General features: G+C 49.6%; 1 protein-coding gene and 1 long non-coding RNA gene across 6 annotated transcripts; one reads left to right on the top strand and one right to left on the bottom strand.

Annotated features, from left to right (window-relative positions):
* Positions 1–1,610: 1,610 nt before the first annotated feature.
* PLEKHB1 (pleckstrin homology domain containing B1) lies at positions 1,611–16,595 on the bottom strand. Of its 4 annotated transcripts, none has more exons than XM_003910393.3 (8): positions 16,410–16,595; positions 15,096–15,171; positions 14,051–14,203; positions 12,849–12,951; positions 11,732–11,771; positions 8,844–8,948; positions 3,553–3,652; positions 1,611–2,925 (listed from the first exon to the last, which is right to left on the bottom strand). In XM_003910393.3, the coding sequence occupies exons 2-8, from the start codon at positions 15,130–15,132 to the stop codon at positions 2,789–2,791; spliced, it is 675 nt and encodes a 224-aa protein (XP_003910442.1). In that variant the 5' UTR covers positions 15,133–15,171; positions 16,410–16,595; the 3' UTR covers positions 1,611–2,788. The 4 variants fall into 4 exon arrangements, with proteins under 4 accessions (XP_003910442.1, XP_031509015.1, XP_003910441.1 ...); XM_031653155.1 differs by lacking the exon at positions 16,410–16,595 and adding an exon at positions 15,876–15,899; XM_003910392.3 differs by lacking the exon at positions 8,844–8,948.
* LOC103877730 lies at positions 12,453–26,551 on the top strand. Of its 2 annotated transcripts, none has more exons than XR_001894991.3 (4): positions 12,453–12,606; positions 16,120–16,185; positions 24,512–24,584; positions 26,031–26,551. It is a non-coding gene; the product is annotated as an uncharacterized LOC103877730 (long non-coding RNA). The 2 variants fall into 2 exon arrangements; XR_637530.4 differs by having other exon boundaries at positions 12,453–12,552.
* The last annotated feature ends 1,289 nt before the right edge of the window (positions 26,552–27,840 follow it).

The following is a 27,840-nucleotide window of genomic DNA, read 5'->3' on the forward strand; positions in this document are numbered from 1 at the left end:
AAGGAAGGAAGAAAGGAAGGGAGGGAGAGAGGGAGGGAGGGAGGGAGGGAGGGGGAGGGGAGGAAAGACAAAAACAAAAAACATTAAGGCTGTGGGGAGGGGAGGGGAGGGGAGCAAAACAAAAGAAAAGAAAAAATTAAGGCTGAGGTTCCAAAGCATGCACTGGGTCTGATGCACTGCTGGGTCCCCTGAACACAGTACAGGCCTTAGGACACCCAGGGTATGTAACCTCTGACTGCACAAATGCTAACAGACTTTGGTCTTCTCAAGAGGCTCCTTCTTGCATCTATGCTTGTCCTTAAGCTGGTGCCACATATTGGACTATGCCCTGTGTTCAGTAGCCTGGCCCAAGAGGTTCTTTATAGTTTGACCTCATTCACCACCTCTCACCATGCAACCTGCTATAGCATGAGACTGGTTCCTGAACTTCATGGTGTTCTCAAGCCTCTAACGCCTTTGCTCATACCATTTCTTCCATTTGTTCTGTGTGGAAAGCTCACCCACCTTTTTCAGATTGGCAAACTCCTACTCATTTTTCAAGGTTCAGACTAAATTTGCACTTCCTGTCCCAAATCTTTCCCTAGTTCCCTTGGCAGAGTTGCATGCCTGCTCTTCAGAACTCCAACTGCACCACGTTCCTCTGTAACCTCATTCAATCATTGCTGGTTTTATATATGTCTTACCTCTAAGTTGGTGTCTCTGGAACTGTGGCTGAGGTGAATTCCTGATATTTTTGCCAACCAGCTTTCATCTATTCATCCTACTTCTGGGAACAGTGCCCTAAATTTCCTCTGGGACACCATCCCACCCCTGCTGTAAGCCCTGTTATTTTAGACCATCCGTTTCCAGACCACTGGGGTTGATGCAGGGATAGCCACAGGACCCAATTTAGACTGATGTCCACCAGGCTCAGGACTTTCAGTCATACTGTTAGAAGAAGAGAAATTCTCTTGGCTGGACTTGAACTCAGGAGGGCATTAGCCTGGAGCTGCTGACCATCACTGCAACTTCCAAATGAGCCAGCCCCGCAGGTGTAAAGATGGAAATGAAGCAAAGTCTAAGTGACACTGTTTAAGCCCCTGGATCACACAGCTTTTGGACTTCTCAGTTATGTGGCTCAACCTTTTCCCTTTGGCTTAAATCAGTTTGAGCAGGGAGTTTCTATCTTACAGCCCCAAGAGGCCTGATGCAGGATGGTGGTGTTTCCTTCCCTGGCCACCTGGTTTTCTATGAGAACAATTCATTGATTCAGCTCTAGAAGGATGGGAACCTACTGGAAAAGACCCCAACATGAACAGGATTCTCAGAAAGCAGGCAGGACCTGGCTTGGATCATCCATCAGCTCAGACAACAGAGACTCCAAGGCAGTCCCTCCTCTTGAGCCCTCAGGAATGGTCAACTGCAACCAGCTACCTTAAGTGTAGGGGAAACAAAATCCAGAAAGGTTAAGTGACTTGCCCCAAATGACTCAGCTAACATGCTGTCATCAGTTCCACTTGATCTCAGAATCCGCACTCTTTTCACTAGACCAGATAAGGCACTAGTAGCTGCTGAGTCACGGAGAGGGAAACGGGGCCTTCTAGGGGAACAAAGCAAGCCACAGTCACTGCTAAAGCCAACCAAATCTTTATTAGTCTCTGCAGCAGAACTAATGGAGCCCCCATTTACAGGGAGCTTTAGTGGGCTAGTCTGGCTACCAGGCAGGGATGTTAGCATTTCTATTGGTGATTGGGATAGAAAGGGGGAAGAGACTGGAAGGGGACCAAAGGGGGAGACTGCTGGACCACCTCAGGGCAGGCACAGATGGGGCTTCCTGGGCTGGCGTAAAGGTGGATCAGGCCCCAGAGAAGAACACTGCCATCTCCCTCAGAATGAAGGATGAGACAAAGCCTGAGAGGGTGACAGTCACAGCTACAAAAAGGGGGCCGAGCTCCTGGTATGAGAGCCATTTCCGGACGGAGGCAGTTTTCTGGGGCTAGAAGTCTCAAATAGAACTCACCTGTTCCCCAACGAGGGGCCCCAAGGTTCAGCTCAATTATTATCATGGGTACGAGCCAGGAAGCTGGTTGTGGGCAGGGGTGTTTTGGGTATGGACATATGTCAATATTCACAAAACAGGCAATATATTATAGATGCAATCATGAAACTTCCCTCCAGGGAACGTTCACATCTCCCCTTTCACCCAGGAAGCTCCTTATCCAGAAGGCCCACCATGGTCTGATCCTGGCCTCCACCCCAGGCCAGATGAACTCCCATTTAATTCCTTGGACATGCCATGATGTTCACGGCTCTGCACACTTGCCAATAACTGTTCTTCCAGCCTACCTGCCTTGCTCTCTGCCCCACCTGTCCCTGTCAAAGGACTGATAACTCTGCAGCTTTGTCAAGTTCTTGTTTACTCCTGTTCTCCCCACCAGGCCTCGAGCTCCCTGACGAGAGAGCAGAGAGCCCGATTCATGTCCTGTCTACGGAACTCGAAGCCAAATGAAGTCGTATTTGCTGTGCCCTGGTGTGTTTAGAGGAAATGTATCCATAAATGCCTATAACAGATTTGGGGGTGTCTGGCAGTAGATGTGAAGACTTCAAGCGACATTTGTACCTGGGATGATAGCTTCTTCCCATGTGGGGAGTGAGGGTAGGGAGTGGGGGGAATGGTCCAAACCCGGAAGGAGCTAATGGAGAGGAGAGGGCCAAAGTGGGACAGGGCTTGGATGGTAGAGAGCGGGGTCCAGGAGGAAGAAAAGTCTAGCAGTCCAAGCGCAGGGGCCAGTGCTGCAGGTCCCAGGGCTCAGAACCAGCAGGGCGACCACATGAGCGAGCCAAGCGCTGCCCCAGTGGCGGCTCCCGCAAGCATGCCCATGGCCAGAGGGGCGCCGGTGCTGTAGCAGGGATCCTCCCGCACTATCACGTGCGTCACGCCGGGGCCTGCAGAGTGAGACAGCCCATGAGGGTCAGCGACTTAGGAGGGAGTAGAGTGATCTTCGCACCCTTCCTGCATCACTCCAGCCCAACCCAGTGTAAGGTGCCGAGCCCACTCTTCTGCTCCCCAGTCAAAGGAACAGATCTAGACGCAGGAGGAGCTCCACTTCACGGCTCCCAGGCCTTGGATCTGCTGCGGATGTCCCGGAACCTACGGGTCCACTACGGCACGCTAGGGCGGAGCAGCGAAGAAACCCTGAGATCGCTAAACACAACCATCAGGCACCTAACGGTTCCCAACCGCCAGGCGTTCCCAACCTCCAGGCCCCAGAGCTGGGAGGAGGCAGCCGTTCCCGCAGTAGCCACCAGGGGCCGCTACCGGCTCAGGAATGGGTACTGCCGCCCGTAGGGCTGAGAAGCCAGTCTGGAGGGGTGAGGTCAGCTCGGGACAAACACTGGTCCCAGGGCTCTCCCAGTCTCAGGATGGAGAGGGGCTTGCAGAGGGTTCTACCTGGGAAAATCTGTGCACGCTAAAAGGATGAAGCCTGGTCCAAAACTGACGGACCGTGGGCTGGGCCCAGCGCTGAATCGGCGCGGGATCAAGGCAAGCCCCGGGGCACGCTGGAGACTTACCTGCGTAGGGCGGTCCGTAGTAGCTGCGGACATACGTGGTTTCGTGTGCGTTGGGGGGCACCACCTCGTAGTAGTCTTGGTACGGGCTGTAGACACGCACCTGGGGAATCCAGCCACGTCAGGTGCCCAGGAACTCCCTGGCCTGGGTTTGGTCCCCTACCCACACGCCGGGCTCAGGCCTCTCTGGGATGCATGGAGCCGCCTCCCCAAGTTTAGAAATGGGCCTCCAGCCACTAGGAAGCTATTGGAGAAAGGCCCTGCCTTCTCCACAAGGTCCACGGTCCTTGTCCTCTAAAACTTCCGCCCTACATCCAGCTCCCAGTGACGCCCATTCTCCTACTCTGGCCTCCCATCTAGCTCAAAAAATTCTCTATGGCTCCCAACTTCTCCTCATAGATAGTCTAATATTCGCTAGCAGCTCTACAATGATGCCACTTGGAAAGACCCAGTTCTACTAGTCACAAGGAGGGGAACATGGCTAAGCCCCAACCCAGGAAATAAACAGGGGTTGGAGAGGAAGAAGGGAAAGGAAGGATAGGGATGGGAAGTAACTAAAATACAGTTAAGCATCTTTTAAACAACAGGGATACAGTCTAAGAAATGTGTCCTTAGGCAATTTTAGTATGTGAATATCATAGAGTGTACTTACACAAACCTAGATGGCACACACCTAGAGTATGTGGTATATCCTATTGCTCCTAGCCTACAAACCTGTTCAGCAGGCTACTGCCCTGAATACTGTAGGCAAGTGTAACACATTGGTAAGTATTTGTTATCTAACTAATCATATATAAACGTAGAAAATGTAATGCATTGCCCTATGACATTATGCTGGCTACAACATCACTAGGTGATAGGAAATTTTCAGCTCCATTACAATCTTATGGAACCACCATCGTATATGTGGTCCATCACTGACCCAAAATTGTTAGGCTGCACTAGACTGTAACGATTATTGAGCACCTACTATGTACCAGGTCCTGAAGGAAGTAATCAAATGTGTTACCGCCTCTAATCCTTAAAGCAGTTATTAGCTCCACATGACCGTAGGGTAGGGGACTGAGGCTCAGAGAATGGTCAGTGTTCTCTCTGGAATGCACTCCCTGCCCTCCCCTCTCTCCCATTAGATTTCTGCCAACCCTTCAAAGCCTAGCTTAACAGTCACCCACTCCACTCCAGGAAACTCTCCTGGTCTCAGGAAGAATGATTTTTTTTTTTTCCCCTGAAATCTCTGGAACTTGCTTGTGCCTCTTGTTGCTATCCTTTCTCCTGGCCTTTCTTGCAGCCCAAATGTGAGCTGCTTATAGGCAAGGACTCTGATTTGTTTGTGTCACCGGCAGGGCCTAGTGCATATCAGGAACCAAGAACTATGTGCTGAATTAAATGGACGTTCCAAACCCCTCATTTTACCCATGGGGGAGCAGACCTGGAGAGGGGTCAGGATCCCCTTCTCTTCTGGATCTTTCCACTTAGCCTCCCTCCACCCTGTGTCTCTCTCTAACTGGGATTCACACCTGAACAGTCCAGCTCCCCTTAGAAGTCCAGGTGTCTCAGACACCACTCATCTCAAGGTGATTGCAGCATTTCTCCATCTGCTAAAACTGTTGCTCTTCCCATAAATCCATTTTTCTTTTTTTCTTTTTTTCTGAGACAGAGTTTCATTTTTGTTGTCTAGGCTGGAGTGCAATGACACTGTATCAGCTCACTGCAACCTCTACCTCCTGGATTCAAGCAATTCTCCTGCCTCAGCCTCCCAGGTAACTGAGATTACAAGTTCCTGCCACCACGACTGGCTAATTTTTTTGTATTTTTACTAGAGACAGGGTTTCACCATGTTGGCCAGGCTGGTCTTGAACTCCTGACCTCAGGTGATCTGCCTGCCTCAGCCTCCCAAAGTACCCAGCCCCATAAATGCTTCTCTCAATACATGCCATCACCATGCACTCAAATCAAGAAAGGCTAGGCACAGTGGCTTACGCCTGTAATCCCAGCACTTTGGGAGGCCGAGGCGGGAGGATTGCTTGAATGCAGGAGTTCAAGACCAGTCTGGGCAACATCTCAAACACATGGCTCTACAAAAAATTAAAAAATTAGCTGAGTGTGGTGATGCATGCCCGTGGACCCAGCTATTCGGGAAACTGAGGCAGAAGGCTCCTTTGAGCCCAGGAGATAGAGGCTGCAGTGAGCAGTGTTTGCACGACTGCACTCCAGCCTTGGCAACAGAGGGAGATCCTGTCTCAAAAAAAAAAAAAAAACTGGCCGGGCGCAGTGGCTCAAGCCTGTAATCCCAGCACTTTGGGAGGCCGAGGCGGGCGGATCACGAGGTCAGGAGATCGAGACCATCCTGGCTAACATGGTGAAACCCTGTCTCTACTAAAAAAAATACAAAAAACTAGCCGGGCGAGGTGGCGGGCGCCTGTAGTCCCAGCTACTCGGGAGGCTGAGGCAGGAGAATGGCGTGAACCCCGGGAGGCGGAGCTTGCAGTGAGCCGAGATCCGGCCACTGCACTCCAGCCTGGGCAGCAGAGCGAGACTCCGTCTCAAAAAAAAAAAAAAAAAGGAGAAAGAAGGAAAGAAAGCAGGTTGTTGCCCTTGTCTTGTCTTCACACATTCACTTTCCACACAACAGCCAACAGTTCTCGTGATTTTATCTTCCAAATATGTTCTTCTGTCCATTCTTTTGGTCAATTCCAAGAGAATAGGCCACTGGTTTTAGCAACTTGGAAGTTGTGAGTGACCTTGAAAAAACTTTTCAGAGGAGTTGCTGAGTAGGAAAAGCCAAGTTATGGAGGGTTGAAGAAAGGCTGAGAGGTGAAGGATGCAATCCCCATGTCATGACATCTCTTTCAAGAAGTTTGGTGGTAAGGGGAAGGTCTCCAAGCACACCTTGTGATTTCAAGTCTCCATGCCATTTTCCTTTGATAGGGATGAGCTTCTCACCTCATTCAACTACCCAAGCTGTCTTCCAGATTCAACTCAATCATCACTCTCCCTGAACCTCAGGTTCTGTTGGGGCCCCATCTGGATACCCACAGCCCTTGGATGTCCCTGCATTACAGCACCAATCATGCTGTCTTCCTGTTGTGTCCCTGTGTCTCTCCCATCAGATCTGGAGACGCCTGTGAGGGCAGAGACTGGGTCTAATCAGATCTGACTAGAATGTGGCAGGTACCTAATGTTTATTGAACTCATTCCAGTGAATCAAATACAGGGCCAGATTGGAACTAAGGTTGCCCAACTCTGAGTTCAGTTTCAAGTCAGGGAAAACAAATAGTCCCAAGACAATGCAAGAGGCTCAGACGAGCAATGCTGTAGGTCAGTGAACTCTCCGGTGCTCCCTCCCCATCAGTGATCCAATACAGATTTCTGGTAAGCAGTGCCAGAATCCGGGCTCCAGGCCCAAAAGGGGCTAGAGGGATTTAAGCACTCAGGTCCAATTTTATTGGTGGGGAAGTTGAGATCCAGAGCCTCCACCTTGCCCTGCTGCTACGCAGTAAGCCAGTGGCCTTGGGAGGCCCTGGAGAGGGTGGAGCACCCCATGTCCCTCTAGGGCACCTGTTTTTACTCTCCAGGTCTGGGAGGCCCAGAAGTAAACTCCTGTAAGTCACCTGGCAACAAGTAGGGACAGCCCAGAGACCCATGGGCAGAACCTGAGGGTTTGAACCTGCCTCTCCCTCTCCAGAGGCCCAGCTACTTTGTGGGTACAACCAGTGTTGACCAATCAGGGGGTCGCATGCAAATGACTCCCCTTAGCCGAACTGTTGTGTTATTAGGTTTACAGTCTGTTAAATCCTAGTTTTTGGCTTCCCCACTTTAAACAAACTTGTATTCTAGTTTGGGCATGGAGAATACCTCAGAATGATGGGCTGGGAGTCCCAGACCTGCCACTGATGAGTTGAGTGATCTTGATCAAGTTAGGTAACCTCTCCAAGCCTCTGAGGATCTAACAGTGCCACATCTATACAACTTGGTGGCCCAAGCACTTCTAGGCTTAGTGATTCTGCATATCAGAGTCATCAGGAGACTTTTTTTTTTTTTTTTGAGATGGAGTCTTGCTTTCTTGCCCAGGCTGGAGTGCAGTGGTGCAGTGGGGCAATCTTGGCTCACTGCAACCACCTCCACCTCTTGAGTTCAAGCCATTCTCCTGCCTCAGCCTCCCGAGTATCTGGGATTACAGGCACCCACCACCACATCTTGCTAATTTTTGTACTTTTAGTAGAGACAGAATTTCACCATGTTGGCTAGGCTGGTCTCGAACTCCTGACCTCAAGAGATCCGCCCACCTTAGCCTCAAAATGCTGGGATCACAGGCGTCAGCCACCAGGCCCGGCCAGGAGACAGGTTTAAACTACAGGTTTCCTAGGCCTAGGCCCCATGCCAGATTAGAACATCCAGAGGTAGAACTTGTTGTTAGTGCTTGTAAGTTCCTAAGCAATCCTGATATATAGCCACACTGAGCACCACTGTGTAAGAAGAGCTCAGAGTTGACTGTAAGATCACAGGTACTCTCACTCAAGACCCCTCCCGCCACCCACCCCATGCCAGGCCCTGTGCTGAGCACTGGGGACAGAGAAAAGATTCAGGCTCAGATCCTGCCTTCAAGAAACATCCAGGTTGAGGGGAGACAGATCTAGACTAAATTATTTGACTATGTAGTAGTATTGCTATAACAGAGGTTTTTCACTCCCTCCTTCCTTCCTTTGCTCACTCAGTGAACATTCCCTGAGCCCCACTGTGTGAGAAGGGTCAGCACAGACTCCCCATCACCCAGCACTAAGTGAGCATGTGCCATTTGCCTAGCCTTGTGCCAAGCTCCATAGAGGCAGCGCAGTCAGGCCTTGTCCTTGCCTTGGAGGAAGTTCTAGGCCTCATGGAAGACGACACAGACCAGAATAAACCAGTTCTGAAACCAGGCAGAATGAAGAAAGCACTAAGCCTTAGTGCCACTAGGCTGTGGGAGGGAATGACGATGGCTGGTGGTCTAGGAGGTCCCCACCGAGTAGGTGGCAGGCAGCCTCTGAGGTGAGCCTTACAGGACGGGTGTCAGTCTGTCCGGTGAACGAGGAAACTGCAGTCTCGCCAGCAGAGGGAACAGCATGTGCGAAGGCTGGCAGAGGGGAAAGGTCTGGTGTGGCTGGGGGCAGAGGGTACAGCAGAGCCGTTGGTTTTTGTCCCGTGGGTGATAGGGAGCCATGGAATGTTTGTCACAGGGAAGGGATGGACTGGGCCTGGTTTTGGAGGCTCATCCTGGTGGCCAGTATGGAGGCAGGGAGGGCTGAGCCAGCACTTACCCAGATCCGCCTCTCAACCTTACAGGGGCTCCACAAGCGGGTCACACACCTGACCTTGGAGCAAACCCGGCGGCTCCTGGGAGGGACGGTTGCTCCAGCTGGGGCCTGCTCAAGCCACAGAAACCCAAGAAGGGGGAGGGAGGGAGGGGGTGTCAGAGGCCCTCTACGCCTAAAGACACTCAGAGCTCTTTCCAGACCCTACCAGAGCCCTCCGCCAGCTGGGTTGTGGCAGGGAGCGTCCTCTTTCTCCTCAGCTCATGGTAACAGGGGAGGCTCAGAGAAGGCTGACGACTGCCAAAGTTACGCAGAAAAGAAGGACAAGTAGTCTCTTCCCAGAATTAGCCCACCTTCCCCTATTTCATGCTGCTGGGGCTCCCAGTCTCCAGGGAGGACAGGGCAACTCCCATCTATCCTCTAGCCTACCTGGTTCACTTTACCCCAGCCTCGTCCCTAGCTGTGCCCCCAGGCCCTGTGTTCCCAGTAAAGCTGGTGTTAGGGGCTCCTGGAGCCTCCACCTGGAGTGAGGTATGAACTCCAGCATGTCGGAGGACAAAGGGCAGGTCATTCCCACACAGGCTACAGAGAGAAACCCATAAACACAGAGGTGAACACACAGAAACAGGCAGACACAGGCACAAACACACCCGACTCAAATTAGCCCAGGCCCAGAGGGATGTGTATATGTGCAGCAGTGGGAGGTAGAATAGAGGCCAGGGCAGAGAGAAGGGACAGCAGAGCCACAGGAGATGGACAGGCAGAGAAGAGCGAGGCCGCTTCATAGAGTCACAGAGTGCAGACGGTCGCCTTTGCTTCCTTCCCTTCGCCTCTCTGTGGTGGAACTGATTCGCCCTACATAAAGAGGCTTCGGAGCTCCAAGCCAGGGGAGCCCGACCTGGGTCCCTCCACCCTGCAGACTACTGCGGTAGCGTCCTTACTCCCAGCTTCCTCCAATTCACCTGCCACTTGGGAGCCTGAGTCTGCCCCCAAAAATCTGACCACAGCCCTCCCTGTTGAATGCCCTTTATTGCTCCCCTACAGGCCTCAGGGAAAGTCCATTTCCTCCAACTGGACTTTGAGGGCCATCATGAGCTGGCCCTGGTGACCTCAGAGGTCATCTCTCCTGTTTCATTCCCCTCATGAATTGCTCTCCAGCCAGGCAGACTCTGGGCCCTTAGATGCACACGTATGTGCACACGCACTTGTGCACTCACACATGCACACACCACTTCTCTGTCTCTGCTCATGCAGTTACTTCTGCAGATAATGTCCTCCTCTCAAAATCTCACTGACCTAAGTTCCATGATAGGCTTTTCCACTGACTTAAGACTATAAGCTTTGGACAAGTCACCTCCCGTCTCTGAACCTTGGCTTCCTTATCTGTAAAATGGGACTGATAATGCCAATCCCTACCCAGCTGCCCTGCCAGGGTTATTGGAAGATGAAATGATGTCACTGGTGCCAGGGGCTTAGCATAATGCCTGGCGCTCAGCAGGTGGATGCCTGAGGAGGTTTCTAAATGCATCCAGGTCTCCCCTGCTACTTCCCAATGGACTTTCTCTGTAGGTGAGAGGGGGCTCCATTGTGCCACACAGAGAAAGAGCAAGCACAGATTCTGGAGTCAGGCAGATGGGGGTGGAGGCCAAGCTGGGCCTTGGGCGGCTCTTCAAACTGCCACTTCCATCAGTCACAAGCTCTGTTGACTCCAAATCCTAAATACATCCTGTACTCATCAGCCTGTCTCGGCCAGCAAGGCCTTAGTCCAGATCTCCAGTCTGTTGCTGGGACACTGTCTCAGCCTCCTAAGTGGCCTCTGGGTGTCTACAGTTACCCTCTACAATCCATTCCGTACCTACCAGCCAGATTATCTTTTTTTTCCTTTTCTCTATAATAAAATTTCAGTAACTGACAGACTACCTTTTTTTTTTTTTTTTTTTTTTTAATGCCCCAACGTTACAACAATTATCTTTTTAAAAATATAAATCGAGCCTGATCTGATCATGCCATCCCTCTGTTCAAAAACTTGTCATGGCTCCCTGGTGCTCTTAGCAGAAACCAATCCTTCATACAGCCCACAAGGCCTGGTTGTGCCAACCCTCCTTCCCCCCTTACCTACTCACTCCCTAAGCACCAGCCACCCCAGCTGTCCTCCTACTCAACTTGCCAACGTCCTAACCTCTCTCAGAGCATTTGCACATGCTGATCCCTTTGCCTGGAATACTGTTCCCTTTACTCCTTCCCCACGCCTTTCACCCAGTCAATTTCTGTTTATCCTTCAGTTCTCGGTTTAAGCCTTGCTTGAACTACCACCTGGATGAAAGGGCCAGACACTGCAAATCTCTGTCAGAGCCGTTATACTGTTGAAATGGCATAATTAATTAGTTGTTCCATGTCTGGCTCCTCACTAGGCTGAGTCCAGGTGGGCAGAGCCCACATCTCCTTGGTTCACCTCTGATCCCTGGCACTTGACACAGCGCCTGGCCCATAGTAGCAGCTCAGTAAATATTTGTTGTGTGGATGAATGAGCTTCAGTCTTATCATCTACAGAGACAGAACAATAACCCCAACCTCACAGGACTGTTGTGAGGAGCAGGTGGAATGATACCTGCACCACACCTGACACATAATAGTTGCTCGATAAAAGACAGTTCCTTTTCCCCAGCTCACGTGCCACTCCCTCCAGCAAGTCTCCATGGAGGCTTCTCTCTCTCCTCTGAGCACCAGTTGGCTGTCCCTTATCCTTTCCCACTTGGGACTCAGGCATCAGAGTTTGCACAAACCTATCCACATGAGACTGAGAACTTCTGGTAGGTGGAGACCGAGTCTGAATCACTCATGATTCCATGGCACACGGAGGTGGTGGGGAAAGGGGGAGAGAACAGGGAACTCACCGGGGTGGAGTTCGCCTCCAGCAGCGCTGTCTTCCATGCTCTGCAAAGCAAATCCCACCAGACCATGAGGAGGGAGTTTGGGGGTAGGTGAATTGGGCTCCCACATTTTAGACTCTCCTCTCCAACCCAGCCCCAGTCTCTCATGAAAGGAGAGATCTCTTGTCTCCCTCAGGAAGACAAAAGTGACCCCTCCCCTGCCCAGTCACATGGATGGAGCACTAAGTTAGGCTAATTCATTCTTCTCATCCCCTCTAGAAGTTCCAGTTTCCTCATCTATACAGTGGATGGTTGGGCTTGGGTGGTCTCTCAGGGGATGTCAGAATCTGACACTCCTGGGTGGGTGCTCTAGCCACAGCCCCCCTCCACATCCCAAATCTACAAACAAAACAGTTCCCCAAAGCTCTGACCCCAGAGCTCCAGGAAGGCCCAGCAGACACGGGACAATTGGGCCTTTGTTGGTTGCCATGGCACCTGGCTGGGTTGGACAAGGCGGCTCTGTGCTGTCTGCCTGGAGCTCAGCTTCCCCCACTCCCACACACCCATCTCTTTCACTCTCCTCCAGCGCAAAGGCCATGCACCCCTCAGCCAGAGGGTAGGAAGGGACGGAATGTGAGCGAGCGGATGGCGCCTGCGGAGGACACACCCAGGCTGGCTGCATGGATATGCATCTGACATTGGGGTGCCCCTGCCTGGGACGCAGCTGACTGCCTTTGTAGGCAGGTCCGGGGCTACCCCTCAGACCAGAGTCCCCCACCAGGGCATCTTCTAAGAAGACAGCAAGGGTGCCACTAGGCTGCTGTGCTGCTTTGCATCACCCTCAGGTGAGGGCTCACCTCAGAGGCTGCTAAAGACCAGGAACCAGACACCCGAGGCAGGTGTGCACACCTCCCCCTCGGCAATCCTGAGTTCACCGTAGACCACATGAGGAGTTCACTGTGTGCCAGGCCAGTCACCACGGGCCCTTCAAATCCACTCTACCCACCTCCAATGAGATACCCTTGCTGACTGGCCTTAGTGCCCTCTTCCTACGGTCAGAGAACCAGAAGGCCCAATGAGAAGGGGGCACATGGTAACTTTCCCCAAGATTCCACCCCATCCTCTCCTGGGAGTGACTCACAGGGCATCATCCCTGGTCTCCGCGCAGAGGTGCAGGCGGCCGCCTTCCCGTAGGTTCACAGTTAGCAGGCCATCTCGGCTCCGGCCCTCTGGGGGCTGCACATCTGGAAGCAGACAAATATGGGTTTCCACAGGCGCAAGCCCCAGGTCCCCCCAGTAAACCAGGAATAGGAATAGGAATTGACTTCTTTGGGCTCTGTTTACTGGCCACTGCCAGCCTCCTCTGATCCCATATACTCTCTGAGGGATTCTACTCTACGCTTCTAACCTTTCCAACCTTTCCAACCTTTCCATGCTGACGCTTCCCTCAGCACGCCTCCCAGTTACCCGGTTAGAACTGTGGCCTGGGCCTTGGTGGAGGAATGTGGAGATTTGCTGTGACCCTGGGCCACTTCGCTTCTCTGGGTCTCCTAATTTCATTTCATCTTCATCCAGTACCGAGCGCCTGGAGGGCAGGAACTGTGCCTGGCTCACCTCTGAGACACAGCACAGAGGAGAAAGGCACTAAAGGACTGATTTCCTTTTCTTTCTTTTTCTTTTTTTTCTTTTGAGACAGGGTCTAGCTCTGTCCCCCAGGCTGTAGTACAGTGCCATAAACACTCTGCAACCTCTGCCTCCTAGGCTCAAGCAATCCTCCCACGTGAGCCTCTTAAGTAGCTGGGACTACAGGCACACACTACCACACCTGGCTAATTTTTGTTTGTTTTTGTTTTGGTAGAGACGGGGTTTTGCCATGTTGCCCAGGCTGGTCTTGAACTCTAGACTCAAGTAATCTACATGCCTCGGCCTCTCAAAGTACTGGGATCATAGCTTACTGCAGCCTTGAATTCCTGGGCTCAAGCAATTTTCCTGCCTCGGCCTCCCCAGTAGCCATATGCGACCACATCTCACCAATTTTTTTTTTTTTTTAGAGACAGGGTCTCACTATGTTGCCCGGGCTGGTCTAGAACTCCTGGCCTCAAGTGATCCTCCCACTTCAGCCACCCAAAGTGCTGAAATTATAGGCATGAGCCACCACACACAGCCAAGGACCTATTTCTTAACTCACACCAAACTGAATTGGAGTTCACAGAGGCTCAGAAGCAATGTCTGTGAAATGCCTCTGAAAGCTGCAAAGAGGCTTCCAACAGCAGGTGTTCTCAGAGACAGTGGGAGGGCTCTGCCCACAGTCACGGTGCCACAGAGGAAGGGGCTTCTGCTCACCATGGCACTCTTGGCCGATCTTTATGTCACGGACATTGAAGTGGATGAGCACACGGTCCTCCTCGTCCTGAGCTGTCTCATCGTGGTAGTATCCCAGGGTCCCGTCCAGCCACAGGGCAAACCAGTTCCGCTTCCAGCGGCGGAGGATGGAGCCTGTACAATATTCCAGATGCACTAGGCAGGCCGATCCCAGAGCCTGCTGGGGATAGGAGCCCCAGACAGACTCCCAAGTCCCCTCAGCCTCAGTCCCTAGTGTTATAACCACCTTTTTCTTGTCTATCTACCCCCTGAAATGAGGGCAGGACCTCTTTGTCTTCTCTCTGTCTTGTTCACCTCCTGCCTCCCATTGGCTCTGACGCATAGTAGAAGCTTGAGTCATACATGTGCTGAACAGGGAAATGAGTGACTGGGCCCATTACTTGGAAGCTGCTAAGGCCACGTCCCAGGTCTCTTCAAGGGCAAAGACCTCTCCCTACCTTGAGCCTCTATCTTCTCTCTCTCTCTCTCATTTTTCACTTTGTTTTGTACCTCATTCTGTGTCCAGCCCAGGGCTGGGGGACTGTGGACACACAGAGGGTCAAACCCAGCCGCCCTGGGGTTAGGGGACTGTGGATACACAGAGGGTCAAACCCAGCCCCCTGTCCTTGAGGAGCTCACAGACTGGGACCAGTCTGGGGTCAGGGAGTGGGGAGACCCACAGATAAAGACAGTTCTGTTCTAAGGAGATCACTGTAAGACGCCGTGAAAACCAAGGAAGGAGCCTCTAATCCAGCTTGACGCTATCGCAGGGGCAGGGGTGGGGGCCAGAGGAAAAGCCAGAGAAGTCTCCTCAGACAGAGGCCCATCTGAGATGGTCATGAGGAATAAGTAGAAGTTTAAACTACGTAGTCAGGAATGGGAAGGACCTTCAGGCAGAGGGAAGAGTGTGGACAAACGAGGGAAGGATGAAAAGGTCCTGGCTTCTTGGGAGAAGGGTTCCCTGTGGCAAGCCCAGTAAGCCACTTCCCTTACCCTGCCCCAGGACCAGGGGCCCAGGATCACTCACTCTGTCTCCACAGCCAGCCGCCCCTCACTAGGGCCATTTCTTCAAAAGGACTTTCCAGGGCGGAGTCAGGCGGGATCTGTCAGAGGAGCCACAGGAGACACAGGCCTCAGCAGCAGCTCCCTGGAGAGAAGCCCCCAGCCCTGCCGTCCCCGGGGAGCCACCCAGGAAATGTTTGAGGGAGGGTTAGTAAACAAACAAGGGCCAGGCAGCCTCGGCCTCCTCCCCATTCTCTGCTTAGGAAGAGAATGGGAGCACTGTCACTGTGGGGTCAGCAGGGCAGCCGTTGGTGTGGGGTTGGGGGTGGGGACCAGGAGCCTGGATTCCAGCCTCAGCTTCATAACTTTGGCCACATCCCTCCTCCCCGGCCCTCTGTCCTGGTCTGTTTCTAAATCTGTAGAAGTGTGTCTGCGAGGCAGGCAGAAGCTGGAGGGAGGAGCTGGCTAGCTCAGTCAGTGGAGCATGAGACTCTTAAAGTATTAGAAACCTTGGGATTCTGTAATGTGGAAGTGCAGAATATTAGAATCACGGCAATGGAAAGGCTCCCTCCCATTTGGACCCCACTAGAGCTGTTTACAAAGTGCTTAACAGAGTTCAACAGCAGCTGTGATGGACCGAGCACTCTGTCTGGGTACCCCCTCTCAGTGCTTTCATCCATTATCTCATTTAAGCCTCCCTGCAGTCCTTATTATTCCTATTTCAGAGATGGGGAAACAGGGGCTGGAGAGGTCCAGTCAGTTGCACGGGGCCACTTGATCAGTAAGCAATGGAGCCCAGACTCACACCCAGCAGTCCTGGCTTCAAACCGTTATGCCAGCAGGAGCTTTGAGAACTTCCAATGCCAGGCCACACTCCGTAACAATTAAATCAGAATGTCTGAGGGCAGGAGGCAAGCCCTGGTACTCTTCAAAGATCCTCAGATGATTCCAATGTACAGCTAAGTTTGGACGTCCCGGAACATACTACTCCCTCCTCTTGTCCCCATTATAACCCTGTTAGGAAGGGAATCTTTACTTCTATATTACAGATGGACAAACTGAGGGTCCGCAAATGACTCATCCATTTATGTGATGGAGCTTGCACTGGAATCCAGGTAGGTGCCCTCTGTTCCTGAGGGCGACTCACTTGCCAGCGGGTGCCTCCGCCCCTCCCCCACCTGCTCACACCTGTTGCTGCGTAACAAGGGCTGGCACACCTGGGCTGGAAGGCCCGGCCTTGTCCTCTTGCCACTCCCTCCCGTCTCCACGATCTTGACACAGATCAGACAAGAGGGCCAGGTGCAGACTCCTTTTCCAGCCCTCCCCTTGATGCACCCACCTTGTCTACACCTGTTGCGGATGTTGCTGCCAAACCGGCCGCTACTCGACGCTGCTGCCACCCAACCCGCTGCGCCTGCGCTTTGTGCGCCCGGGAGAGCCAGGGGCATTTCTCTCCTCCGGCAGCGCCTGGGAGCCCAGTTGCCCCCCGGGCCCCGCCCTCCGGACCTGCCCACCCCCAGGGAGGGGGCGTGACGTGAAGAGATGTTGAGCCGAGGCATGCTGGGACTTGTAGTCTATCCCTCTAGAGCAGCCTCGCCTGCAATTTTACTTTTCTATTAAGACATTTGTTCACTCATTTATCATGAAATACTTTTTCTTAAGAATCAGTGAACTCAGTTCCTAGAAAGAAAGAAAAAGTAAAGTTGCAAGGAGAAGCCAGGCTTCTAGTTTTGCATGTTTTTTTGATGCTTCCCCTTTCCATCCTCAGCTTCCAGTCTAGTGAGGGAGATTACATGGAAACACACAATTGGATCACAGCGTGTGATTTAACAATGGAAAAGATGAGCCTAACTTTTCCCAAGGGGTTCAGGAAGGCTTCCCAGAGGAGGCCGAAAGGGGCATTGGAGGATGAGTGGCAGTTTCCTAGAGCGACCCAAAAGGTCCCCTATGAATACTGTCAGGATGTTGAAGAGAGCCCAGCATTTCCGTGTGTCTAGAACATAGAGAGCAGGGGTGGGGAGCGCATGGGGAGTGGCAGGCGATAGAGCTGCAGGATTTGCAAAGAAATAGCACAGGGGGCCGGGCACGGTGGCTCAAGCCTGTAATCCCAGCACTTTGGGAGGCCGAGACGGGTGGATCACGAGGTCAGGAGATCCAGACCATCCTGGCTAACACGGTGAAACCCCGTCTCTATTAAGAAATACAAAAAACTAGCCGGGCGAGGTGGCGGGCGCCTGTAGTCCCAGCTACTCGGGAGGCTGAGACCGGAGAATGGCGTAAACCTGGGAGGCGGAGCTTGCAGTGAGCTGAGATCCGGCCACTGCACTCCAGCCTGGGTAACAGAGCGAGACTCCGTCTCAAAAAAAAAAAAAAAAAAAAGAAATAGCACAGGGGCCTTGCACGACAGGCGGAGAGCTTGGATGTTAGGACGCAGTGACTGGAGCTGGGGGTGGGAGTTTCAAGATGAGGAGGGAGGTGTGTGATTAGGGGGTCGTAAAGGCCCCTCTAGGGCACAGTAAAGAATGGATTGGAGGGGGCCCACATGGAGAAGGAAGACTTTCTGTATCTCACCTCGGACTGTGATCATTTCCTTCAATAGCTCAGCCCCGCAAACCCTCACCTACCAGGAGCCACAGGATGTCATTCAGAGACCGGAGGCTGTCAGGGCCTAAAAGACTTCTGTCCCGTTCCCTGTGTGGCAAGCGTGCCCACCCTGACCTGGGCCCTTCCTCCTGTCCCAGAGAACTCTTCCTTACCGGGGCTGCAGGGCTCATGGTTCCTGGGCGGCAAGGGCAGCATTTCCCAGAAGGCTCCCGTAGCGGGGCATTTCCCTGAGCGCCTTAGAGATAAGGGGATCAGGAAGGTGCTACCAAGTGGGAGGCTGGAGGGGGGAGGCAAGGAGGGAGTGCACAGACAGATCCCAAGGAAGGTCGCCCTCTTTTTCAAGGCTCCTCTCAGCCTTTCCAACTGATGGCTCTGACCCTAGGTTCACTGGTCATCCCTGGTTCAGAAGTGGTCTTGGCTCAGCTTCGCCGTGGTTCCTGGGGTGGGATGGGGTCGAGGTTGCGGGGGAGGACAGGAACGGGGCCGGTAGTACTCCCTAGGTTGGGGGCGGGGCTACATCTTCATTTTCCGGCCTGGCAGGACAGCGCCCATCACCCCAGTCCTGGCTGCGCAGTCTGGCTCTTTAAGCCTTCCTCTGTTGCTCCTGAGTCTCTGTAATCCTGACCTCGAGCTACCCGCGCGCTTCGGCCCTTTGTGCCGTGCGTGCCCTGCTGAGGGATTCGCCATGGCCAATCCTATTAACCACTGAGCTCATCCCCTCTTAGCCGACCCAAGAACCAGCTCTCCCAAACCGCGTTTTCATCTCTGTGCCTTTCACTCACTCTCTGGCTCCTGGAACGTCCCAGCCCCAGCTTGTCCTAGCTAAATTTTCCACCTCCACAGGAGAAGGAAGAAAGGAAGGAGTGGGAGGGGGAAAGAGGGAAGGAAAGAGATATGGAAGGAAGGAAACAGAGAAGGAGGAAAGAAGGGAAGGGAAAGGGGAAGGCAGGCAGGCAGGGCTGCAGCTGGCCTCAGAGGATCTGCACCTGGGTCCTGCCCCGACCCAGCCTCTCTCCAGCTCTCCCTGCTCCCCTCCCCAATGGGCAGTGGGGCATCCTTCATGTCAGGGGGCGGGGATGGTGCAATCATCTCCTAGATTTCATTCTCCGGATTTAGCAACCAAATGAAAAAGGAAGATTCTCCAGCAGCAGTGGAGACTTCAGGGGAAGACTCTTCCCCCCACTTCCCAAAGAGCGGGCACTATGACAAGAAAAAGGAGAAAGGACGTGGCAAACTAAAACCAGACACCACTACGGAATCTAAATGTAGTCGGACTTGGCCCATGTCTCTAAATGTTGGTCAGTGACCCTCTTTGAGAAACCAATAAAAAAGTGTAGGCTCTCCTCAGGAAAAAGTCTGCATATCATTCCTGGGAGTTCATAGACCTCTGAAGCCATGATAGTCATGGTTGGATTGTTTTTAATCTCCAGAGCTGTGTAGATGGGAGGAGAGTGTGAATTGACCAGTGAGAGGTATGACAGTATGTCAGCAATTCCAGCCGCAGCAGTCCTGGCTGTGAGACTTTATCTGTTTGTTTAATCAGCTAAAACTTATTGAGACTAATAAGCCAACAAGTAACTTTTACATTTCTTTATGGCTGTGGTGCACAGAACCATTGGCAGAGAGGAAAAGATTTTGCCATTTCAAGTGTCCCTGGTGAAAGAACAGCCCACAGATTATACATTGTTTAGGAAATAATGGACTGGCTCATCAAATTCAAATTTACTACTTACATTTTCTAGAGAGTATAATATAATGAGAATAAGGTATATTATCTTTATTTAAAAAAACTTGACGTTTTTATCAAGATGCAATTTGAGCAAAAGTGCTTATGAAAATATTTTAAAATGATAATTTTAGTGAGATATAATTCACCTACCATAAAATTCACCCTTTTAAAGTATCAAATTCAGTGTTTTTTGTTTTTTGGTTTTTTTTAGACAGAGTCTTGCCCTGTCACCAGGCTGGAGTGCAGTGGCAAGTTCTCAGCTCACTGCAAACTCCACCTCCCAGGTTCAAGTGATTCTCTTGCCTCAGCCTCCTGAGTAGCTGGGACTACAAGCGTGCGCCACCACGCCCAGCTAGTTTTTATATTTTTAGAGACGGGTTTTCACCATGTTGACCAGGATGGTCTCAATCTCTTGATCTCGTAATTCACCTGTCTTGGCCTCCCAAAGTGCTGGGATTACAGGCGTGAGTCACCGTGCCCGGCCTTCAGAGCATTGTTATCACCCCAAAAAGAAACCCCAGGCCAGACATGGTAGCTCACGCCTGTAATTCCAGCACTTTGGGAGGCCAAGCGGGGGGTGGATCACCTGAGGTCAGGAGTTTGAGACCAACCTGGCCAACATGGTGAAACCCTGTCTCTACTAAAAATGCAAAAATTAGCCATGCATGATGGCGCATGCCTGTAATCTTAGCTATTCGGGAGGCTGAGGCAGGAGAATCGCTTGAACCCAAGAAGCGGAGGTTACAGTGAGCCAAGATCATACCATTGTACTCCAAGCCTGGCGACAGAGCGAGTCTCTGTCTCAAAAGAAAAGAAAAGAAAAGAAAAGAAACCCTATAGTCTTTAGCAGTCGCTCCCAATCTGCCTTCTCCCAGCCCCTGGCAAAACTAATCTGCTTCCTTTCTGTACGGATTTGCCTATTCTGGCCATTTCATATAAATGGAATCACGGGCCAGGCACAGTTGGCTCAAACCTATAATCCTAGTGCTTTGGGAGGTGAAGGCAGGAGGATCTCTTGAGGCCAGGAGTTTGAGGTTATAGTGAGCTGTTACTGTACTGCTGTACTCCAGACTGGGTGACAGAGTGAGACCCCGTTTCTAAATAAATAGTTTTAAAAAATAAATGGACTCATCCAGCGTGCAACCTTTTGTGACTGGCTTCTTTCACTTAGCATAATGTTTTCAAAGTTCATCCAGGTTGTAGCATGTTATCAGTATTTCATTCCTTGTTTTTTTTGTGTTTTTTTTTTTGAGACAAAGTCTTACTCTGTCACCCAGGCTGGAGTGCAGTGGTGAGATCTCAGCTTACTGTAGCCTCAACCTCCCAGGCTCAGGCTCAAGCAATCCTCCCACCTCAGCCTCCCAAGTAGCTCAGACTACAGGCACATGCTACCATGCCTGGCTAATTTTTGCATTTTTGATAGAGACAGAGTCTTGCTGTGTTGCCCAGGCTTGTCTCCAACTCCTAGGCTCCAGCAGCCCTCCTTCCTTAGCTTCCCAAAGTGCTAGGATTACAGGCGTGAGCCACTGTGCCCGGCCCATTCCTTCTTATTGATGAATAATATTCTATTTTATGGATATATCGTGTTTTATTTATCTGTTCATTTGTTGATAGACATTTGGGTGATTTCTACTCTTTAGCTATTATAATACTGCTGTGAACATTTGTGTACACATTTTTCTGTGGACATATATATGCTTTATTTTTTCTTGGGTGTGAAATTTCTGGATCATATGGTAACTCTACGTTTAACATTTTGAGGAACTGTCAAATTATTTTCCAAAGTGATTGCACCATTTTACACTCCCATCAACAACCTCTAAGAGTTCCGATATTTCCATGTCCTAGCCAACACTTGTTATTGTCTGTCTTAAGTATTCTCTCATTGTGGTTTTTATTTGCATTGCCCTAATGACCAATGATGTTGGTCGTCTTTTCATGTGCTTATTAGACATTTGTATACCTTCTTTGGGGAAATGTTTATTCTAATCTTTTGTCCATTTTTTAATTGGGTTATTTGGCTTTTGTTGTTGAGATGTAAAAAGTTTTTAAAACTAATACAGTAATTTTCTAACTTATTTTTAAGGCTAAGGTGTGGTGGCATGCACCTGTGGTCCCAACTATGAAGGAGGCTGAGGTGGTAGGATCGCTTGAGCTTGGAAAATGGAGTGCACCACTGCACTCCAGCCAGGAAGTGTAATGGTTAGTTTTATGTGTTAACCTGGCTAGGCTACCGTCCCCAGTTACTCAATCTAACACACTAATCTAGGTGTTACTGTAAAAAAATATTGTGTAGATTTGGTTGACCTACAGAATCAGTTGAAGTTAAGTAAAGGAAATTTTCTTTGATAATTGGTGGGCCTCACCAATCAGTTGAAGGGTCTAACAAGCAAAACAGGTTTCTCTGAGAAAGAAGAAATTCTGCCTGTGGATTGAACTATAGCCTCGGCCCCAGCCTGAGAGTTTCCAGCTTGCTCTGCAGATTTTAGACTTGCCAACCCCTCAATCATATAAGCCAATCCCTTAAAATAAATCTCTTCATATATGTATATATCTCCTACTATTTCTGTTGCTCCGGAGAGCCCTGACTAATGCAGGGAAGAAGAGGATGTCTTCCTTCCATTAACTCCCCATTTGAATCAATTGGAAACATCAGGTTTGGGAATGAAGGAGGAAGGCCTGGCAGACAAGGAGATCTGAGGGGAGGGTGTTGAGAGCCTCCCGTCTAGAGGAAATGGTACCCCATGTCTAGAGATGGGGAGCAGTGAAAATATTCCCTGAACAATACTCCATCTGGATCATCAGATGAATAAGGACTTCTAGAAGCTCAAGTTTAATCACTGTTTTCTTTATTCTTTGGTTTTTGTTTTTTTGAGACAGAGTCTTGCTCTGTTGCCCAGGCTGGAATGCAACGGCATGATCTTGGCTCACTGCAACGTGTGCCTCCTGGGTTCAAGCGAGTCTCATGCCTCAGCCTCCTGAGTAGCTGAGACTGCAGGTGTGCACCACCATGCCCAGCTAATTTTTGTATTTTCAGTAGAGACAGGGTTTTGCCATTTTGGCTTGGCTAGTCTTGAACTCCTGACCTTAGGTGATCCACCCACCTCGGCCTCCCAAAGTGCTGGGATTACGGGTGTGAGCCACTGTGCCCAGCCTCTTTATTATTTATCTCATCTTTGCTATCTCTAGTTTTGAGATGAGGAGCTTTCTTTCAGCCTCTTGTACTCTCAACTAACAATCATGAGCTTTTAGTTCAAGGGAAATAACTTGGTTTTGAGAAGAACAAATGATTCTGTTGCGCTTTGCTAGAAAGTCTTTGACTTGCTTTCTGAAGGTTGTCAGCTCTTTATAACATGCTTATCTTGGCATTTGCTTCAGAAATTTCCTCCTCTTGCTCCAATAATGACCTTCCCAGACAGATCATTTATCATTTATCACTTTGTCATGACTGCTTTGTCATGACAAAGTTCAGTCACTTCATTTCCTCTCTGCAGAAGATTTTGATCTGCACTTTCAATCGACGTTTGCTCAGCCTGAAGATTTTTTACCTGATCTGTCTTGGCTTTTCTGTTTTCTTCTTTAGCAATGTTGATGTAGACTTGATTTTTCTCCCATCTGGGATGTTTAAATGTACACTTGACTTTTCAACATCAATTTCCTCCCGGCTCCTCTTGTCTGGTCATAAATACTGTCTTCACCTGCAGATTCTAAGTTATTACCCATGTTCTCTTCTCCAAGGGAAGCTGTCACATCTTTTATCTTTAGGCCAGGCATGGTGGCATGCACCTATAGTCCTAGCTACTGGGAAGGCTAAGGCAGGAGGATTGCTTGAGTCCAGAAGTTCAAGGGAGCAGTGAGCTATGAGAGCGCCACTGTACTCCAACCTGAGCAAAAGAGATCTTGTCTCAAAACAAACAAACAAACAAACAAACAAACGGAAAAATTCTGCCCCAAACCAAGATTACTGTTAACACATTAGTATCACAACACACATTAACTCTCTCCCATTGATTCCCCAGGAGAGTAAATCTTAGTCTTACATTGTCAGATACTTCTCCACAGAATTTTGTTGCAGTGGGCCAGTTGTGGTGGCTCATGCCTGTAATCCTAGCACTTTGGGAGGCCAAGGCGGGTGGATCACTTGAGGTCAGGAGTTCGAGACCAGCCTGGCCAACATGGTGAAACCTTGTCTCTACTAAAAATACAAAAATTAGCTGGCTGTGGTGGTGCATGCCTATAATCCCAGCTACTCAGGAGGCTGAGGCAAGAGAGTCGCTTGAGCCTGGGAGGCAGAGGTTGCAGTGAGCCGCGATCACGCCATTGCACTCCAGCCTGGGCAACAGAGTGAGACGGTCTCATTAGAAAAAAAAAAAAGGCCGGGCGCGGTGGCTCAAGCCTGTAATCCCCGCACTTTGGGAGGCCGAGACAGGTGGATCACGAGGTCAGGAGATCGAGACCATACTGGCTAACACGGTGAAACCCCGTCTCTACTAAAAAATACAAAAAACTAGCTGGGCGAGGTGGCGGGCGCCTGTAGTCCCAGCTACTCGGGAGGCTGAGGCCGGAGAATGGCGTAAACCTGGGAGGTGGAGCTTGCAGTGAGCTGAGATCCGGCCACTGCACTCCAGCCTGGGCGGCAGAGCGAGACTCCGTCTTAAAAAAAAAACAAAAAAAAAAAAAAAAAAAAGGAAAAAAAAAAAAAAAGAACTCTGCTGCAGCATCTCCTAGATTTGTCCGCTGTACAGATTCGTGGTGGAGGTTGCAGTGAGCCGAGATCCCGCCACTGCACTCCAGCCCAGGCAACAGAGTGAGACTCCATCTCAGGAAAAAAAAAAAAGTGAATGAGGGAGTGAATGAAGCCATCATTTGTCATCTATGAAGATTCACATATAATACTTTGTTGACTTGACAGATAATTCTTTTAGGAAAACTTAAAACTCCTTTCAGAACTCAGTGTCGGACGGTGGAGGGAAGACAAGGTGGTGGCAACTTTGGCCTGGGTTTCTCTCTCCCTCTTGCCCCATCCCCCACACCCACTCTTGCCACCTCCACTATGAGACTTTGAACAAATTGCTGAACATTTTTAAGTCTCCTTTCCTCCTCTGTAGGTGGAGAGAGCATTGCCCTCCTCATGTGAGTGTTGGGAGGATTACGAGGATGACACAGAGCCCAGCACTCCAGGTAAGGGCTTCACTACCTTTTAGTGAACTTCTTTATTCCATTATCCAGGGCATCAGTAACTCCTTCTATTAGACAAATGTTTGGTTATTTTACCCAAGTTGAGCTAGAACATTAAGAAAACAAAATAGCTGCTATAAACTTAAAAAAAAAAAAAAAAAGAAAACTCTTTTTACTGCCAGAAATAATATGTCTAGTAAACAGAAGAGATTCTAGTAAAAACTTCTAGAATTAATAAGAGAATTGGACAAGGTGACTGCATATAAGATAAATATAAAAAGCAAAACACTGGCCAGGCACAGTGATTCACGGTTGTAATCCCAGCACTTTGAGTGGCTGAGGTGGGTGGATCACCTGAGGTCAGGAGTTCAAGACCAGCCTGGTCAACATGGTGAAACCCCATCTCTACGAAAAATACAAAAAGTAGGGCTGGGCATGGTGGTTCACGCCTGTAATCCCAGCACTTTGGGAGGCTGAGGCAGTTGGATCACAAGGTCAGAAGATCGGGACCATCCTGGCTAAAACGGTGAAACCCCATCTCTACTAAAACTACAAAAATTTAGCCGGGACATGGTGGCATGCACTTGTAGTCCCAACTACCCAGGAGGCTGAGGCAGGAGAATTGCTTGAACCCAGGAGATGGAGGTTGCAGTGAGCCGAGATTGTGCCATTGCACTCTAGCCTGGGTGAGAGTGAGACATCGTCTTAAAAAAAAAAAAAAATTACTGGGCGTGGTGGCAGTCACCTGTAATCCCAGTTACTTGGGAGGCTGAAGCAGGAGAATTGCTTGAACCTGGGAGGTGGAGGTTGCAGTTAGCCAAGATCGCGCCATTGCACTCCAGCCTGGGCAACAAGAATGAAATTCTGTCTCCAAAAAAAAAAAAAAAGCACAAAACCTGTTTTTATTTTTGTTTTTTTAAAGAAAACTTTACAATGAGGAATAAAAAACAGCCGCAGACTGTTAGCTCCCCTTCCCTCCATTCCCTTCCCTGGAACACTGGCCCCCTAGGCCTAGTTGGTTGAGCAGATTTTCATTGCCTTTATATATTTGGTTTGGGACAAGGAGTGGGGTTCTTGTGAGGGGCTATTTTATCTGACTTTTCTTGTCATTCTCAGCAGGAGCACTCAATGCCAAAGGCTGCTTTATCATACTTGGAAGCAAAAGTGTCAATCTCTTTTTTTACTCTTAAAATGAATACCTAGAAACAAAATGGCTGTGGGGATTATACTTATGATAGCAACCCAAACTATGAAATACTTCAGAATACATTTTCTTTAGAAGCGTATTGAACCTATAAAAAGAAAACCACAAATTAAAAGATATAAAGATTTGAATGAATGAAAAGACACATGTTTTTGTATGAAAAGATGTAAATTCATAAAAGTTCTTTAAAATTACTATTTCATGTAGTTCCAGCTAGAATATTAATAAATTTCTTTTTTTTAAAGAATTGTCAAAAGTATGAAAAATAAGAACAGAGGAGGAAACCTGTTCTCCAGAAATCAGGATTGACCAGAAAACCACTGTAATCAGAGCAATTGGCAGCAGAGACTGCTAGTCTACCCTCAGTATTCATTCTTCCTTAAAACCCTAGATCTACATCTGGGTACATAGCCACTTGGAATAAAGACTACATCTCCTAGCCTATCTTTGAACTTAGTGTGGTTATGTGAGTAAATTCTGGTAAATGAAATACTGGTAGAAGTGTCCTATGCAACTTCAGAAAATGTCCTTAGAGGGAGAGAGACATCTTTCTTTGTCCCTTTCACCTTCTGTTGGTTGGAAAGCAGCCATTTTGGCTGGAACTGGAGCAGCCATCTTGGACTAGGAGAAAAAAGCTATACGTTGATGGTGGAAGAACGACAAGACAGACGGAGCCTGGGTCCCTGAAACTGTGGAAGAGACCCAGGACTTATCTCTGGACTTCATTAATGAGAGAGAGAAATAAACGTTTATTTATTTAGTTTAAGCCACTATTACTTTATTTTTTCTGTCAATCACAGGCAAACCTGATTCTAATTGATATTAAATTTGGTACCTGGAAAAAGACTACTACAAGTGACAGAACCTAAATGCTTAATTAATGAATGCAGGTGGGTGGCAGATGGCAAGGACTCAGACATTGCTGACTGGGAAGCTTGTGATCCTTGTTATGCAGTAGTCAAATATTTGATCAAAATCATGTGTTTCAGTTAGCTATTACTGTGTGGCAAACGACCTCCAAACTTAATAGGTTAGAACAACAAGCGTTTTATTACCTCTCACCATTCTGTGGGTTGACCGTGATTGCTGGGTGTTTCTTCTGCATCTCACAGGGGTATTTCATGAGGTTACAGTCAGATTGGCGCTGGGGATGAATATGAAAGTTGGCCTCATTCACGTGTGTGGCACCAGGATAGCCAAAAGCTGTGACCTCTCCTTCCATGTGGCTTAGCCTGGGCATCATAACATGGCGGCCGGATCCCAAGAATGCAAAAGTGGAAGACCTTCTTAAGGCTTAGGCCTAGAACTGGCAAGTGTCACTCTGCCACATTCTATTGGTTAGAGTGAGTCACAGGCCCAGCCCAGATGTAAAGGGAGGATACTACACAAGGCTGTGAATATTGGTAACATGGTTCTCTGGAGACAATCTTCAGACAATAGCTACCTCACCTTGGAAGGCAGATCATGGACTGACTGAGGTTATAGCAATGCAATGGAGCCATGTATAAATGATAAGGAAATTCAGGGCTGGGCTCAGTGGCTCACACCTGTAATCCCAGCACTTTGGGAGGCCAAGGTGGGTGGATCACCTGAGGTCAGGAGTTTGAGACCAGCCTGACCAACATGGTGAAACCCTGTCTCTACTAAAAATACAAAAGTTAGCCAAGTGTGGTGGCATGTGCCTGTAATCCCAGCTACTCCAGAGGCTGAGGAATTGCTTGAACCTGGGAGGCAGAGGTTGCAGTGAGCCAAGATTGCGCCACTATACTCCAACCTGGGCAACAAGAGTGAGACTCCATCTCAAAAAAAAAAAAAAAAAAGATACAGAAATTCAGAACGTTTCTGTTGTCTGGCTTCTTGCTACTTTTAGCAAGTCCTGTGAGAGAGAAAAATCAAGCTAGAGTTGGCTTCTTTGCACAGCTTTGCTAAGGGAGGAACTCTTTGCTATAACCTATAATCTGGGTTGATTGAGAATCCTGTAATTTTGAGTTCTGCAGACTTGAAAAAGCCATTGCTTCCACACTGACGCAGTTATAAGGGGTAACTGCAAAGTGG

Source organism: Papio anubis, chromosome 12 (genome assembly GCF_008728515.1).
Source record: "Papio anubis isolate 15944 chromosome 12, Panubis1.0, whole genome shotgun sequence".
NCBI lineage: Eukaryota > Metazoa > Chordata > Mammalia > Primates > Cercopithecidae > Papio > Papio anubis.